This window comes from Lichenostomus cassidix, chromosome 6 (assembly GCF_008360975.1).
Source record: "Lichenostomus cassidix isolate B80296 chromosome 6, HeHo_3.0, whole genome shotgun sequence".
NCBI classification, from domain to species: Eukaryota; Metazoa; Chordata; class Aves; order Passeriformes; family Meliphagidae; genus Lichenostomus; species Lichenostomus cassidix.
This window is the reverse complement of record NC_139487.1, coordinates 15,050,609-15,067,427: the sequence shown is the minus strand read 5'-3', so window position 1 is coordinate 15,067,427 and position 16,819 is coordinate 15,050,609. Positions and strand designations below refer to the sequence as shown.

Here is a 16,819-nt window from a genome sequence, read left to right as displayed (position 1 = left end):
CTTTCAACTTGAGGTTATCTATGATCCTGTGACTGGAATAAAATGGAACAAAATAACTATATAGGACTGGCATAAAATGTCTATAATAGTATTTTCACATATTTGGGTGTTGATATAGGTGGTATGTAAAATGTAATCACTTAATTTTGTAGAAGCAGCAAGAACTACTTTCTGTTTTCTGGAACAAGAACAGTGTCTAAAAATAGAACTTGCATGCAGCACTACTGGTGTGTAACTGTAGGTTGTAACACTTGAGAAAAATCATGACTTTAAATGACTGTGGTAACCTGATTTCATGGTTAACCTTAGCATGTCGTTCAGTATAGTTATACTTGCTGATGTACCCTGTTATTGTCTAGGGACTGTTTGCAGAAATAAATGTTTTCTGGTGACACTGCATTAACAGTGCTTGGAATAATTTCTCAGAGTCTTTTCTCAGACACATTCATGCCAAAGTGCTTTGGCTCTTTTTTTTTTTCAGAGTTGCAATAGTTTCCAAGTCTTTTGAAGGAAAAACTGATCGAACAGAAGACTGGTATGGAACACAGTACAAGCAAGAAGCAATTTCTGATGAAGTTATTAAGGCATGTTAAAATTTGTAACATTCTAGTATCTTCAAATGAAAGCCGGTGGTAAATTCTTAGTCTAATTTTCCATTTAAATCTGCTGTTCTTCATAGCATGTAAATCGTACAGTGAGTCTGTTTAATGTTAAAGGAAGTAAGAATCTGATATTAGTCTTTAGATTTCAAATATTTATTGGATAGATGGGTATATTTTAATGGTTATAAACAGTGTTAAGTACAGGGAATGTTACACTGTTTTTTCTGTAGAAGATCCCTAATATGCAGTGGCTACTTAAAAGTGTAAGCATTAACTTCTAAAACCTCAAAACTCTCTATTGTATGTTAATGAACTCATCAGTACTTACAAAAAGGAATTTTTAAGAAATGTTACATGTAACTGTTTCTGAAATTGATTTTTGCAACATAGAAAGCTAGTATATTTTGCCAGTTAAGTGAGATTGTAAAAATCAAAACTCCGAAAAAGGGGGTGGGCAAGTCCTTATTGAAACTTATTACTGTTGTAATCTTCTAAGAAGAGATGGTTGTAAAATGCACCTTAGGGCTGAATTGGACCTTCTGAGTGTGTTCTGAACAGACACTGCATAGGAGCACTTCCTTTAGCTTGACCATACCTATGTTCTTGATTAGAATTCTTGTTTAAGTCTTTTGTTTATATCTTCATTTACAGTTCATGGTAGCAGAAAATACAAGATATAAACCCACCTTCTTCTCCACTGTAAACTTTTCAAATTATTTTTATCTGTCATCCTCCTTCTTAGAGCAATTAATCCTGCTGATAGCCTATGCCAGCTTGTTTTCCCAGCTCTTTCTCTCTTTCCCTGCTATCTTAATACTATGTACACATAAGGTAGTGGAATGCATTTTTAAATCTTTTGTTTCAGTATGAAATATATAAGCATATATCCTTTAATTAAGCAGAAATGGGCATAGCCTCATTGTTTCTCCTGTTGATCTAGAAATGGCAAAATGCTGACCTGAATGGGAAATTCAAGCTTCCAATGAAGAACGAGTTCATTCCTACAAACTTTGAGATTTTGCCATTAGAAAAAGATGCAACACAGTATCCTGCCCTTGTCAAGGTAAACTGTCTGTATTTGTCCTGTTTGCTGCCTGATCTTCTGAGAAGTTAGAATTTAATTACTCAGTTTTTTAAAATATAGATAATCTCATATTCCAAAGTGTAGTAAACAAAGAACTACAAAACTTCAGTGTATTGCTGGAAGGACAGTAGAAAGTTCATTCTTGCTGAACTTTGGATTATGACAATTTGTGTTGCTATAAAAGTGAACCTGGAAACAGCTTGAACTCTCTCTGCCCTTTTGAAAGTGTGCTAACAGATAAAAATAGCAATAGAGCTGTTTATTCAGCAGAAGGGTGACTGCCGCTCTTACATTTTTTTTAACCAGTGTTGAGCAAGTCGAGGGTGTAGACAAGGCTGTTGTTTTTAACTGTGTGGAAAATGCCTGTGATTGCATGGAAAAAGGGAGAGAAGTGTCAGTTAGTGATCTCAAAGTATATTGAATATATATTCAATATACTGGATATAACTATATTCAATATATATGTTGAATGTAGCAATTCAAATAATACTAATTAAGGGGATAATTCTAAAGGGAAATTTGAAGTGATGAGAATTTTTTTAAAATAGTGTCATATATTGCAGTTAAAACTTAGATTACTTAACAAAATCTTTTCTTGGCACAGGATACTGCTATGAGCAAACTATGGTTCAAGCAAGATGACAAATTTTTTTTGCCAAAAGCTTGTCTCAACTTTGAATTTTTCAGGTATGCTATGTTAAGTATCTCACATAAAACAGTCTCCAAAAGTTTCTTATTCATTGGGAATCTGCATTTCTGCAGCAAAGACTTTATTGTGCGTATTGACATATTCAGAATGTTTGTCCTTACTTTGAATATGCAATAAGGCTTAGCAGGAAGGCTCATCTAAAATATGCAGTAATTGAGTAGCAAGACATTTGGTGTGCTCCATCTATATTAGCAGGAAAAGCTTATCTAAATATACTCTTAAACCAAATTTTCTTTTATACTTTATTTGCTATACCTGAAATATACCTGCCAGTAGAACCCAGTACATATTGCATTATCCCTCCTTTAAAAATAAAAGTGTGTTTTTAAATTAATTACTTAATCACAGCTATTTTAAGATGTGTTTTCTCTATGAAATGCTATTCTGATAATGGTTTTAGATTCAAATTCTATTTTCATTTGCATAATACAAACCAGTTTAAAAAGTGCTTATAATTTTGGGTTTTTACTTAACTGACACCTGCAGCTGATTGTATTTTTGTGTAGAAGAGCATTCTCTGTATTATCAATGAATGTTTGATTTTCACCTCAGTATGTGTGATAAAATGTAACGTTAATTCTGGTCTTGCATGATTTCATCATGGGAAGGTGATCTTTCTTTTTTAAGTAAGCATGACAGTGATGGACTTTCTTAGTGTTATTTTCAATAAATTTCTTTTGAATTAAAACACAACTATTTTTAGAGTGCAGCAGTTTCTGTGTTGAACTACTGAAAGCTAAAAAAAATTCAGGAACTCTCCTTTTGCCTAATCAGGTGATTTGGTGATACTGCTGGAAAGGCTGCTGTGGGAACTCCTATAAATGCACTGTTGACTTCTTGTTTTGAGAGAACACTTGAAATTTTTCTTGCAGAATATTAGACAAGTTTTTTTCAGAGTGTGTCATATCTTGGTACTGATTTTGGTTCTAGCTGGGGAAAATAGGTTGTCTGGGCATTTTCTCCTTTTGCTTTTTGAAACCACAGGGCAGATGTTACAACTGTTTCAACTTCTATGTGTCAGGAAATGGAGGATCAAAACAGTAACTCTCCATGGCTTGTTCAAAGAGCAACGATTGCAGTGGTTTGCCTTCTGTGTTCATTCTTGGTGGCTTTCCCTTGTACTGTGTTTGGCCAAAATCCAAAATAGGATTTTATTGATGGACATTGAGTTTATAGTTGTGGTGTCTTTTGAAGTCAATTCAGGTGAACTGTAAGTGGTCCAATCTCTAATATTTTGTGAAACACACAAAGGTGTAAGTGTACACATGTACACAATATGATAAAATTGTTTGGGTTGGAAGGGACTTTTAAAGGTCTAGTCCAACCCTCCTGCAGCAGGCAGGGATATCTTCAGCTAGACCTGTGGAGGTGGTATTTCCCAGTTAGATTTGTACTTCCATCTCAGTGAGCTCTTACAAAAAGCCAGAAGTACTTGAGCTTTGCTGACCATCGTAATGGAATGATTTCCCTCTTTCCTCCTAGGAGCAGTTCCAGGTGGAGAGCTGGCTTTTTTCTTAGGGTTGAGAGCAAGGGTTCTTTTCTTTTCCTTAAAAATGAGATGGTAATTGTGTGTGAAAAGGAGTGAGGAGATTCTGATGATATTGGGTGCATCACCTCCAAAAGATGCTGTAAGCAGGTTTTGTCCAGTTTTGACTCTTAAAAAAGATGCTTGGTGAATCTGTTTCTCTTTGGTCATGCTGACTGTCATTGAAGAAAATGGTGAAATGTAGAGTGTTTATTCATGAGACTTGATGGAATCACTCAAATATCTTGGGAACAAGTGAATTGGTGAATAAAACCATCTTAATGACATGGCTTTTCATGAAAGTTTTAGCTTCAGGTCTAGATCAGAATATGAAGGCTGTGCTGTCTCGTAGTGGACTGCAAGAGTCTGTTTGCACCATAGACAAGTATGATACAAAAAACTAGGAAGATTTCTTCTGCCTGCAGCCCTCATCAACTTGAAGCATAGAAAGAATTCCTGGGCCAGATGTTATAGCAGCAATTGCTGTGTAGATAAAGTAAGAGGAAGTTGATGAGGTTGGTTTCTCCCTTAAATATACAAATCCCAGAGGAACAATGAGTATATGAACCTCTTGAAATCACCTTGTTCCAAAACTGAAAATCCTTACAGGATTCCTTGTGTTAAACATCACAGTAACAACATCTGACTGATTGCCCAGGTTAAAAGAGGATAATAAGCTTTTGCATTTGTATGAATTGCAACTTAAGAACTCCACAATATCCTTATTTAAAAGGAAGTAAAACAACAGTGTAATGTGCTGGTGATTTGAACATTCTTTAAAGGTAGTTAGCAACTCAGCACTTCAGTGTTGATTCCAGCTATGTAACAGCTGTTTGAAAGGGGAAAAGACAAGACTTCATGGTTTTTGTTTTTTTAATGCACCATTAGTGATTGAGTAGTTCTACTTCTTTGAGTCTAGTTAAAAAAAAAAGGTAAACTAGAAATAAGCATGTGTTTACAAAACTGTCAATAATAGGAAGCAATTCCCAGAACAGTGTTGCAACAATTGTTTTCTGTTATTTTTCACTTGAGAATTAATGATCAAGTTGTGGGTTTTTTCCAAACTCCCCATTGGCCTTTGCCAGCTAAGTGAGAATGCAGAATTTATAACTGATCCAGACATAGTAATCACTCAAACTGATTATCTATATTCTAGTATCAAAATGGAAAAGAATATAATGAGTTTGGAGGAAGGTTTATAGGATTGACCTACATCTTGCTTTGAATTTGGTCTTAGTTAAAAAAATGGCGAGTAATTGGAGTTATTGCATGTATTGAAATTGCTGAGTTTTGGGAAATTCTCATTGTAGAGAGAAGTGTGAATACCTGTCCTTTTGTCTTTTTTACTGATCTGTTTGTTTAATCTGAGCTAAGATTTCAGACTATAGCAGGCTCTGCTTCTTGAATATGTATTTTTTTTATTATTTTGTTAGTTAAAATCTCTTCCTGTGCTTCCTTTTCTTAATCTAAAAGGAAGGAGAAGTTAAAAGCTACAAGGAACCTTCTTGAGAATACCTTTGCAATGTGTTTTGAAGTCACCAGCTTATGTGTTGTGGTCATGTGATCCTTTCTCTACAACATTAATGTTGATATAAACAGTGAAATACCCTGCTGTATAGGTGTAGACATATGTCATAGCATGTCTCTGAATATCGGACTGCTTCAGGAAAGCAGATGTCAATAGCAAGGGTTTGAATTGTAATGGGAGTTGCTGCTATCTGAAGCAAATGCTTCAGATACTGCTGATTATTTCTGTGAAATCAGTCATGAATTTACATGCACTTCAGAGGCTTCAGAAATACACATAGTTCAACTAACTTGTCTTGACTTCTCAAATCTTTAAAACACACAGGTATTTAACAATTAGCACATTCGAAACACGGACTGAGTATTTTCTCTTTTCTCTGCATTTCTCTTTTTGAGAAATTTGTGACAGTATTTTGTGTGATCACGTGCTTCTAAAGCAGCAGTAGGTTTTGGAGAGATGTTGCCATTAAAAAGATAACACCAAAAATTACAGTAGTAAGAAAAGGGATATGCCAGCCTTCTCTCCTGAGCTGAGCTTGGCATGTACTGCTTATTTTCATACCACAAATTGCTGATCTCCTAATTTTTGTGCTAGAAACCACTTAGTTTTCTGATTGTGTATTAGTATTAATTAATTAATTTAATGTTTGGTATATGGGCTTTCACTTTAGTCTGTTAAATTATGTTGGTACATTTAGTTTCTTTTACTCCTGGTGAATTCTGACTGTGCAGTCAAGTAAATGTGTTTTGATTTGTGAGCATGAATAGAATATCTCTGGGATCTTGAGTACATTAAGTCATCAAACCATAAGCAAGCTAAGTAACTCTTTTCAGGTATGCTCAAATTTGGCTCCAAAATAGGAATCCATACTGGGATCCATCAGCATAAAATCACAGAAAATACTGTTTCCTTCAGATCAAACTTAAAAGGCCAAAAGAAACAGAGAAATAATTTTAAACTGCATATTTTACTTTCAACATTTTCTTCCAGCCCATTTGCTTACGTGGATCCCTTGCATTGTAACATGGCCTATTTGTACCTTGAACTACTCAAAGACTCCCTCAACGAGTATGCATATGCAGCAGAGCTAGCTGGCTTGAACTATGATCTCCAAAATACCATCTATGGGATGTATGTAAGTACCCAAATCAAGGAAAAGCTTAGAGCCTTAAAACTACTTCCACTCATCAACATTTTTATATTGATTTGATGGAAGGACTTTTAAATAAAAAATAAAGGCTGTTAGTCCTTTTGATCTTGGTTATTAACCATCTTTTCTTTGATTTGAATTTTAAGTTGAATTTTGTTAAAAGTCTTCAACAGTCTTTCAGTTCATAGTAAGCAAATTTTCTTCTTTATTTTTATATCATTCATGAAATTAATTAATTTTAAGATTTCTTCCTCCATTAAAAAAGAAAAAAACAACCCTAATCCAAGCTTACATATTTATTGGTCAGATATCTACTAAAAACTATCTGACTGATGGGGTAAAGTACCCCCTTTTCATGCTAATAGACACTGTACTTCAGCTTTCCTGTTCAAGAACTACTGATCATGAGGCTGCATATACATACTCTTCAGTCATGTTTCTTCATCCATTACCTTGTCACTGCCTGAGGTATCAAAGCATTTCTTTTGTTTTTCTTTTTGTTAGTCGCTACATTTATGCTGATCCTCTCCATTGCAACATGACATACCTGTTTATCAGGTTATTGAAGGATGATTTAAAAGAGTATACATATGCAGCACGCCTCTCAGGTTTGGTCTATGGCATTGCATCAGGAATGAATGCAATACTTGTAAGTAAGAAAAAAACGCAGGAGGAAATGAAACAGCTTGGGAGTTGTTGAGCTTGGAGAAAACATTTGACTTCTGCATTTCTAAATGAGATGGTTAATGTTTTTTTTTCCTTGCATATATCTCATGAATTAAAGGCAATGCAAGACTGTATTTTAATCAGTACTGAGTGACCTGTTAAAGATCTCAGTGTCTTGTGAACATGTGTGTAGTGCAATTGTTGCATTCTGGTTCACATTTTTACTCGCTTGCATGATAATCGGGAAAGTACTATTGCTGGTTTCTGTATAAAAAGATTAACTTTCCTGTTGAATGAATCCTCAGCCTTACAGATTTTGTTATAATTCTCTAATTCTTCTGTAGCAAACTGTGGAAATGGATTGTGCATGTGTTCATTAGAATGCAATTCTGGATATTTATGGCTTTTTCTCATGTTTTCATGACGTGTTATAATCCGTTTTAGAGGACTGACAATGCTTGATAAATACTGGTATGATAAATGGTTATTTCTTGCTCAGCTTCTCCTATGAGATTTATGATAGGAGATTTTAGTAGTCTCTCTTGAAGTTCTGTTAAAAGCTTTTATTAACCATCATTATATTCCAGAAAGTTTTGAAATTTCCTGTAGAATGTTATTTTCCAAAGCATTTTAGTAAAATAATGTACTTTATTGTCTTTACATTTTCTGTATGAGGGAGTGCTGTAATTTCTCTTTTTGGTCCAACATAAATCTAATTTCTTGGTTGCATTCACTTGGCTTATTGCGAACATGGTTATCTGTTCTCAGTTGCAAAGCTTGCTGGTGTTTCTATGATCAGGGTTAATTCCTTTTAAAAAAACATGTGTACCTTTCTTCATTTTTAGCCACAGTTATTTTAAATATTATTTGAGAACTTGTAATATTCTTTTCTGTATTGTGAGGAATTTTATAATTAATAAATGTAACTGTATTACATTGATGCTTTGAGCAAGGGCAGATACTACTCTGAAAGGTCACCCATGGTGATTGTTGAACACTCTGGGTCCCTGTGCTAATTTAGGATACCAGCCTTTGTCATAAATCCATTTATGAGAATGTTTTCTTCAAATTCACGGTTCTGCTATGTTTCAGCAACTACAGAACAAAATAATTCTTTCTATTGAAAAGCAGGAGTTCATCTGTATGTTGCCTTGTTCTGAAGTTTAGTTTTGCTCTTAAGTATTGAACTGCACAGATCCAATCAAATTCCTGATTGGAGATACCAAATTTTGAAGTTTTTCTCTACACAAAAAGACTTTTCAATGCCTTTTTTTTGCAAGAGAATTTTCTGTAGCTTGATGAAATCATAGTAACTTCTTAAGTTTTACATTATTTTTTAAATAACACGAGTAAGTTTATTTCATTTCTACTTTCAAAAATACGTAAAATCAATATATCATTACAACTGTAGAGTAACTACCTTGATGTTTCAGCTCAGCACTGTCCTGCTTATAACACGTGCTGCTGTATATAGCACCCGTTTCTTGTAGTACTGTTTCCTTCCACTTATTCTTTGATCAACAACATAGATATGAACCAAGGGTAGAAGTAAATTGGAGAAAGTATTTTAGAAGGTTGTGAATCTAGATTTCATTACTAAAGTGAGAAACCTAGATTAAAACCATTTTAGTACTACAATACTCAACATTCTAGTCATTAAAAATCTGTATTCTGAGTACAATTTACTTACACCAACAGGAAATTACATTAATTTTGTGCATTTGTAATTCCTGGGCAAACATGCAATATTATATTTGTCAGTTAGTTACTTCGGATGGTTAAAGGGATTTAATTTAAGAGTGATCAAATGTTTAATAATGGTGAATTTAGTGTAAGTACTGAAAAGTGTATTGCTCATTGAATTATACAAGACTTGGTATTTGTTGTATTCTTTTATCTCCCACATTTAAAGCAACTTATGCACTTTTTCCATAGCTCTCTGTAAAAGGCTATAATGACAAGCAACACATCTTGCTCAAGAAGATCATTGAGAAAATGGCAACTTTTGAGATTGATGAAAAGCGATTTGAAATTATCAAGGAAGCGGTAAGCTGCATGAGAAATGCACATTTTGGAGTAATTGAAATTGAATGCATTGACTTGATAGGAAATCTGAGGGCTGGCTGTCCATGGAAATAGAGAGTAAAATGCTGCATTAGTGAGATTTCAGATGCTTCTTTGTTTTTTGTGGCTGTGAGTTCCTTGGAGTTGTGTATATAACATTCTTTGGTTAAAAATAACTGGTCCTGGAATCTTTTTTTAGTCAGTCTGTCTTATGATGTATCAAGGGATCACAGCTTGCTTTGGTAGGAGTAGAAATCTAGGGGAGTGGAGGGGCAAATCTTAACTTTATATCTTGTTTTGTAATGTGGAAAGGCTTCAGTAGGACCTAGCCATAAAAGAAGTGGGAAATGGATATAGGGAGAAAGGAAGTGTTGAGCAAGTTTGCAACATTTCTTCTCCCCAGATTTGTCTTGGCTCCTGGCCAAGATCCTTTAGTGCAGAGGTAACTACATGGTTTAGTACATTCTGATTTCTGGAAGTTACATCAGATGGGGAAATTGCAGTTTTCTCCCCATGTCTACACCAAACAGATAAGGAGGGAGATACCAACTTCTGTCTTCTCTTTGGAGCAGACGGAAGGATGCATCCTCAGCAACCTGAGGCTCACTGTTGGTCACTCATGTGCCCTGAAGTGAATTTTTTTTTTCCTGCACTAGGAATGTTTCCAGCTTGCCAAAACTATTAGTTTGCACTTTCCAGTTTCTCTGGTAGAGGAAAAAAGGTTTTGCTTACTTTGTAAAAGTGCAGCTGGACTAGAAAGGAGTTTTTTTGCAGAAGCTCTCTGGTTCTTATACCTCCTTTATGTATGCGAAGAATTTTCCAGATGCTCCAGTTTTTGTCTAAGCCAGTCAGCCAAAGGAGGCAACAGGGAGAAAAATACATTTTCTATTAGCAGTATTCCCTCACCCCTGATCAGTCATCATAGAATGCGTATTTCCTGTGTATAGCAACTTGATCTAAATCCTTGTTTAACTGAAATAATTTAATTTCTAGACATTAATTTTATGGACAAATTTGATTTCAAGGTCATTTCAACTATCTTAATGGTTTCTGCTTAATCCAAAGGCTCAGAAGCCCACATTATTACTAAGGTCACTTAACACAATTTAACAGTTCTAACAAGCAAGAGAACGTTCTCAGTATCTGAATAGTATCTTTTTGATACAAAGTTAAGAGTAGATGTTAATATTTTATGTTTAAAACTCTATTTCTAAATTTCTAATTTGAACTTGATTATTTTGGTTTAGTACATGAGATCACTTAACAACTTCAGGGCTGAACAGCCTCACCAGCATGCAATGTATTATCTCCGACTCTTGATGACAGAAGTTGCTTGGACCAAAGATGAATTAAAAGAAGCTCTAGATGGTAATGTTCTGCCACTTTATTTTTTCTTATGTTACTTACTATTGAGAGTACCTGTTTTGAACTCTGCTCACTATTCAAGTGAAGCCCCTAAACCATTCTGTGGTGATTTTATGTTTGTAGTAACAGCTGAAGAACTTCCCCTACTTGTATTTTACTGTGTTGTAATAAAAGGCTGTTACTGGGACAGTTTACAAAACGTCTTGTAATGTCTTCCTGGAATACACCAAGGCATTCTTTACAAGAAGAATACCTGGCTTTTGTATTTATTGGAGGGGTTTGATTTAGAACACATATCCACGAACACCCCATCTATTCAGCCATCCTTACTCTTATTCCATTGGTTCTGTATGTTAAACTATGCTTTGCAATATACATGAAAACTGCTTTGCAAGGACAGGCTGGATAGAATGTGTGTGTATGTGTTGTGTGTGTGTCCTCTAGGCTATATTGCCAAAATATTGTTGTATATCTATAGTTTGTTGCAAAGTTAATATCAAACCACTGTATTTGAGTTGAGGTTCTTTTTTTAGTCTGGATGGTAAATGCAGAGTGTGTTTCTCAAGCATTATAAGCTACATGCTGCTTGTTTAGTTAATAACTAAGGCTTTTCCTTGGAACACCACCTGAATGATTGTAACTGTTTTCTCTGGAGAATGAATGTTTGTTCAGCATGATTGGAAAGGCGACTTTTTTTTTTTCTTTGAATCTGGGTTAAGACAGCCTGTGAATTCTAAGTGAAATAAACTATATGATGAGTGCTGCTGTTTAGACCTGGAAGCATTTCAATGTTGCATTTTTAAGCAGAGATTCACTTTTTCGTAATGATAAATTTCTCCTCCTCTGAGAAATACACTGTATCTAATGATGACTTAGGCTTAGGTCCTTCATAATTTAAAAATGTTGGTGAGTGATTTAAGTGTCTAAATATCTGTTGTAGATGTCACCCTTCCCCGTCTCAAGGCCTTCATAGCACAGCTGTTGTCACGGTTACACATCGAAGCTCTTCTCCATGGCAATATAACAAAACAGGTTGGTGTGATACTTTCTTAATACAACAATTTTTATTTAAAAGCAGCATAAAAACGGAACACTAGTTTAATCTTTGCAGATCTTGAAGTAGTTTTGCCAAATGTGATTTCATAATTTAACATCGTTCTTTTTTGTCTTTATGGGAGTGTGAGTATAATTTTTTCCACTTTAGATTTATTAGGCTAAGTGCTGCCTCTATATTGCTCTTGGAAATTTAATGAAAACAACTTAAGATCTAAGTATCTGAAAGTCTGTATTGCATGCCATTAACTCTGATCAAGCTGCAAGAGGAATGATGTGCTACACATCTTGCATTTTTCCATTTAAAACTTCCAGAATAACTAGCAAAGATTTAAGAATCCAGTATCCTTCCAAATTAAGTAGTTTGCATATAGCGAAACAGGACCATAAAAAAAGCCAAGTGTCAGCTCTCAGTTAGGGGAGTAAAACTCAGAAAACATTTGTTCTGTCTTCCATTAAAATAGTAACAGTTTGTATTTGCATATGAAGTCTCAAGAAATACTTGAACATACGTACCAATGCAAAATGTAGTACTTTCCTTGTATTTTTGCATTCTTTTTTCATAAGGCTTGTTTGTAGTATTTTGTGTTAGAACAGCTCTGGTATAGTTTACTAGCAGGAGATGTTATAAACACTGCTAGTAACTGCTGAGTATATAGAGAAGAAAGTTAACTAGTAAAGAAGGGAAAAATAACATATAAAGGAGCTAATAGCATGGATAGACAAACTTTTTCAAGAATGTCTCTAAAGTAATTGTTAAAAAATTTTATAGAGTATTCTTCTCGCAGAGAAATTTGAAAATAGTCTCTTTTTCCTTCCTTATTTCTTACATGTTTGTATATGAAAGTCAGCTCCTTCTGGAATCAGAACTGAATGCCCAGGTATTTTAGGTTTCTGTGATGATGCAGTTATGTCAGAGAAGTGTATTCTTTATGTGGCATAATGGGAGGCTATTGAAAGTCCTACAGCTAAAGAACTGGGAAGGATGTCGTGGTATACCCATAGCTGTGTAATTCTTAGAAGTTAACTACAAACCTCCGTGAATAGATGTAAGTAGGAAAAGTTGTCTGTCCTTGAGTGCCCATGATGTGATAATCACTGACAAAGCTCAGCAATTTTGACATGGACCTAAGAATTTTTTCCAACTAAAATGAAATCAAAGTTTACATAGTCTTGTGACTCCTTTCAATAATGAAAAATATTCAGTGAATCTGGATTTGAAAAATTAGATTTGCCTAGCTGCTTAAAATTCCCAGTTTTTTCTTTAATTTCATTCTGATACTTGTGGTTTTTTAAAATTTCTTTTATTTATTTGCTGCAAGCGAATGAATGGTAAAGTAACCCTGTTCAGAACATCTGTCTGAGTAGCCTTCTTGTCAGTATTTTCATATGGTGACTTGATTGAAAGAATACATAGTATTTTTCTCTAGCCTTTTAAACTGTTTTTAGACCTCAATCATTTTGTCTTTGATATTGCATGGGGATTTTAGAGGTGTTGGTAGGGTGTAAGTTTATGAAGTTTTCAAACCTTTTGCATGTTTTTGATAAACTCGTAACACAAGTGATTTTATGGCAATGCACAGAGAGAGATTTTAGCTTTCAGCCAAAACTACTTTGAAGCAAGTTCCTGTAATTTTCAATGTGCAGGCTACAAGAAAACATAACCCTTAAGAGGTGAAGCTATTGAAGTTAACATCTTGAATGAAACTAATGACTTTTAAGTTCTTTTTCACTACTAATGTTTTTTTAAATTATTGCTGTAATCGGTCAAATAAATGAAGGTATTTGGGCAATGAGTCTTAATACCAACACGTCAATGAAATGCATCCTTGACCGTAACCATTTGATTTCTTAAAATTTCATCTACTGAAATGCCATTTGCTTTGCGAACGTACATTTTAGATACCTCATTTTCAAACCTTGAAAGATGAGCACATCAAGTGGTGAAGGGAAAGTAGAAAAAAAAGCCCATTGAACTTCAATTTCAGATGCGTTGGGGTGAAGTGGTAGTAGTTAAACATGCAGACACTTTGAACATAAAGAAGACACAAAAAAGCTCTTGCCCCTCACGCTCCCACTTTCATCTACTTTACTTTTACTGTATTTGTATTGAATTACAATAGCCCTACTTTTATTCCTGATTTTTTTTTTTCTTTTCTCTCGCAGCACCATCAATAAGTGAAAAGTCTTATCCTGCTGTTAAATACAGAGTAACTAATGATCGTTAAAAATCCTCTTATGTTTTCTTTTCCAGGCTGCATTAGGAATTATGCAGATGGTTGAGGACACTCTCATTGAGCATGCTCATACAAAGCCACTCCTTCCCAGTCAGCTGGTGAGATACAGAGAAGTGCAACTTCCTGACAGTAAGTTAAATGATTTGTTTATGATATTTAAGGCACATTAAATTGAGATTCTCCTTGCTAAAAACATTTTAAAATGCCTATTACTGTGTTGCTAGGAGTGAGTTTTGAAGTCAAACTTAGTTCAAATTATTTTAAACTTAAAACTCAGAAATGTAGTTAGGGTGTGGTTTTACTAATAAAATTATGCACCAATAGATGATCTTTCTAGAATACTTGACAATTAATTTGCTTCAGTTTTTAATTTCTGTATGTCAATTGGACTTCTTGGGATGACTTGGACAATCTTTTAGGTGACTGCCAACCCAAACCTCTTCTATGATCATATGATCCTGCAATTTAATTCTAAGTCACTTGTTATAATTTGTCTAAATAAGAGCCCTGTCCCACTCTCTGCTACACACAGTATATACATTTGAATAAACACCATTCTTCGAGCATTTCTGAGTATTAATTGACTGTTAAGTGAAGCATTGTACATAGTGACTCTTCAGAAAAACGAAAAGCTCTTACACAAATAACTTGTTTTTTCTTACACAAATTCTTTTGGTCTTGTAGTGCTTGTATGCTTTTACTTCCATGGTGAAAAAAGTGGTATTTATAAGAAAGGAGGTTCAAGGTATTGCTGGGAGTGATGACATATGTAGCTCTGCAGACGAGATAAATTACCCATAGCTGATTGCCTGTGCAAGCTGCCATATACAAAAGAAGTTGTTGGTATTAAATGCGGAATTATTTTTAATGTTCATAGTAGTTTCTGGCAGATTGTCTCTAGAAACTGTTTACACAGTGGAGGCAGCGCGGAATTTCACTGCAGTTCCAAAAACACTTGTTTGAAGAGAAGCAGCCAGTGTCAATTTATTTGCTGGTATTTCCAAGCAGCAACATTTTGATGTCAGAATAATACATTCTTTTCTTGTTTCATAAAAAGTATGCTCTTAGTGGAAATTCTGCTTTAACAGTCCTAAACCATTTATTATAGTTCCATTCCACAAATGTTAGACCATTATCTTTTTAATTGTGGATGATAAGAACATACACTGTCATGAACTTCAATGTTTTAACTTTGTCTTTCAGGAGGTTGGTTTGTATATCAACAGAGAAATGAAGTTCATAACAACTGTGGCATTGAAATATATTACCAGACAGACATGCAGAGCACTTCTGAGAATATGTTTTTGGAGCTCTTTTGCCAGATTATCTCGGAGCCATGCTTCAATACTCTGCGCACCAAGGAGCAGTTAGGTGAGTTCTGCGGAGTGCTTGTGTGTGTGTGCACACAGAAACTTTCACAGTCACGCGCTCACACGAGACCTGAGGAGGTGTTCTCTCCCTGCTCAGTGAATGCCATTTAAAGGGCACTTGGTAAATGTAAATCATCTTAACTGCTGATGACTCAAAGAATTTTTACTGTGCACAGAGTCTAAAATAAGAACAAGCATGCATGATTTTTAAGATGTTAGAAATATCTGAAATCAACTCCATTTAAAAAAAAGTGTGATCACTGTACAGAAAGAAAAGTTGGAAATCAAAATGTTCAAATCATTAAAATAAAAATGTTCAAATCATCAAAAAATTCAGGATGGCTTAGTTAGTTTTCACTTAAAATGTCAGCTGTGGCCAGATGACTTCCAAAATAAACACTGGTGATCAAAGTCCTTGGCTTACCTCTGAACAGGAAAATAACAGATTAATCGGATTAAATTAAAAGCTTTTAAAAAGTTCATAGTGTGATGAACTCTGCATTCTACTCCAAAGAACGAAATTAAGAAATCCTGGAATTAGAAGTCTTATAATGGAAAATTTGTGGATGAGAGATGGGGCCTTGGAAATAGAGACACAGCTAAATGCTACATCTTTCCTTAAAAAAAAAGAAAGAGAAAAAGGAGGGAAATTATAGATCAGTGAGTTTAATTCTAATTCCAGGAAAATACAGAATAAATTTTCAAGCTAGTTCTAAATTCATAGAAGGTAACTGAGAGACTATTACTGAAGTACCTAGGTGGGAATGCTACACATTTGGGTATAGGACTTTGGAAGGTCATGATGGAGAATGGAGAATAGTTCATTTGGAAAACAATGTTCTACAGAGCTCTACTTTGATCCAGTGTTACATGGTATATTCATCCAAATCCTGGATGATAGAAGAGTGAGGATACTCACTGAATCTTCAGATAATACTAATTCGGGAGAGGCTGCAAGTGTGTGGGAAGATAGAGTTAGAATTTAAAATTAGTTTGACATTTTGGAAACATGACTTGAATGAAGATAAGATGCAATTTGTTAGGAACAGTTTGGCAGGAACAACCAATGGCACAGATACAAGTTAGGAAGCAACTGGCTAGGTAGCAATTTTGTAGAAAACTCTGCAGGGTACAGTGGATCAGAAGTAGGACACAAATCAGCAGTGTCATGCTGCTGTGTAAAATGCTGGGATATATAAATGGAAGTGTTCAAGATGCACTCACAGCAATACTCCTAAATTGTTCAGATAAAAACTCTGAAATACTGTAGCCAGTTTTGACATGAGCATCAGGAAACTATAGGAAAACTATAAAACAACATTTAGAAGACTGAAATGTGCTAGATTTGTTATCAAAAGGGTGGAGGAAGACTGAAGAAAGGATTAGTTGTTCAGATTAGCAAATCCTGCAACAAAAAGGAAGGGTATAATACTTTTTATCTAATTGAGAAGATGAGAAGTAGTTGT

The 16,819-nt window shown here is 34.8% G+C and overlaps 1 protein-coding gene across 3 annotated transcripts in view; it reads left to right on the top strand.

Moving 5' to 3' along the window:
• The window catches only part of IDE (insulin degrading enzyme), a 54,325-nt gene that overhangs the window by 27,545 nt on the left and 9,961 nt on the right, over window positions 1-16,819 (top strand). For 2 of the 3 annotated variants that reach the window (XM_085065196.1, XM_085065194.1), the window contains exons 12-20: window positions 482-584; window positions 1,543-1,665; window positions 2,291-2,373; window positions 6,439-6,583; window positions 9,200-9,310; window positions 10,576-10,696; window positions 11,634-11,725; window positions 14,001-14,112; window positions 15,187-15,354. In XM_085065196.1, the coding sequence (XP_084921322.1) occupies window positions 482-584; window positions 1,543-1,665; window positions 2,291-2,373; window positions 6,439-6,583; window positions 9,200-9,310; window positions 10,576-10,696; window positions 11,634-11,725; window positions 14,001-14,112; window positions 15,187-15,354 (1,058 nt within the window). Of the gene's footprint in view, window positions 1-481; window positions 585-1,542; window positions 1,666-2,290; window positions 2,374-6,438; window positions 6,584-7,102; window positions 7,248-9,199; window positions 9,311-10,575; window positions 10,697-11,633; window positions 11,726-14,000; window positions 14,113-15,186; window positions 15,355-16,819 lie in introns of all 3 variants that reach the window. The other variant, XM_085065195.1, reaches the window with a different exon arrangement.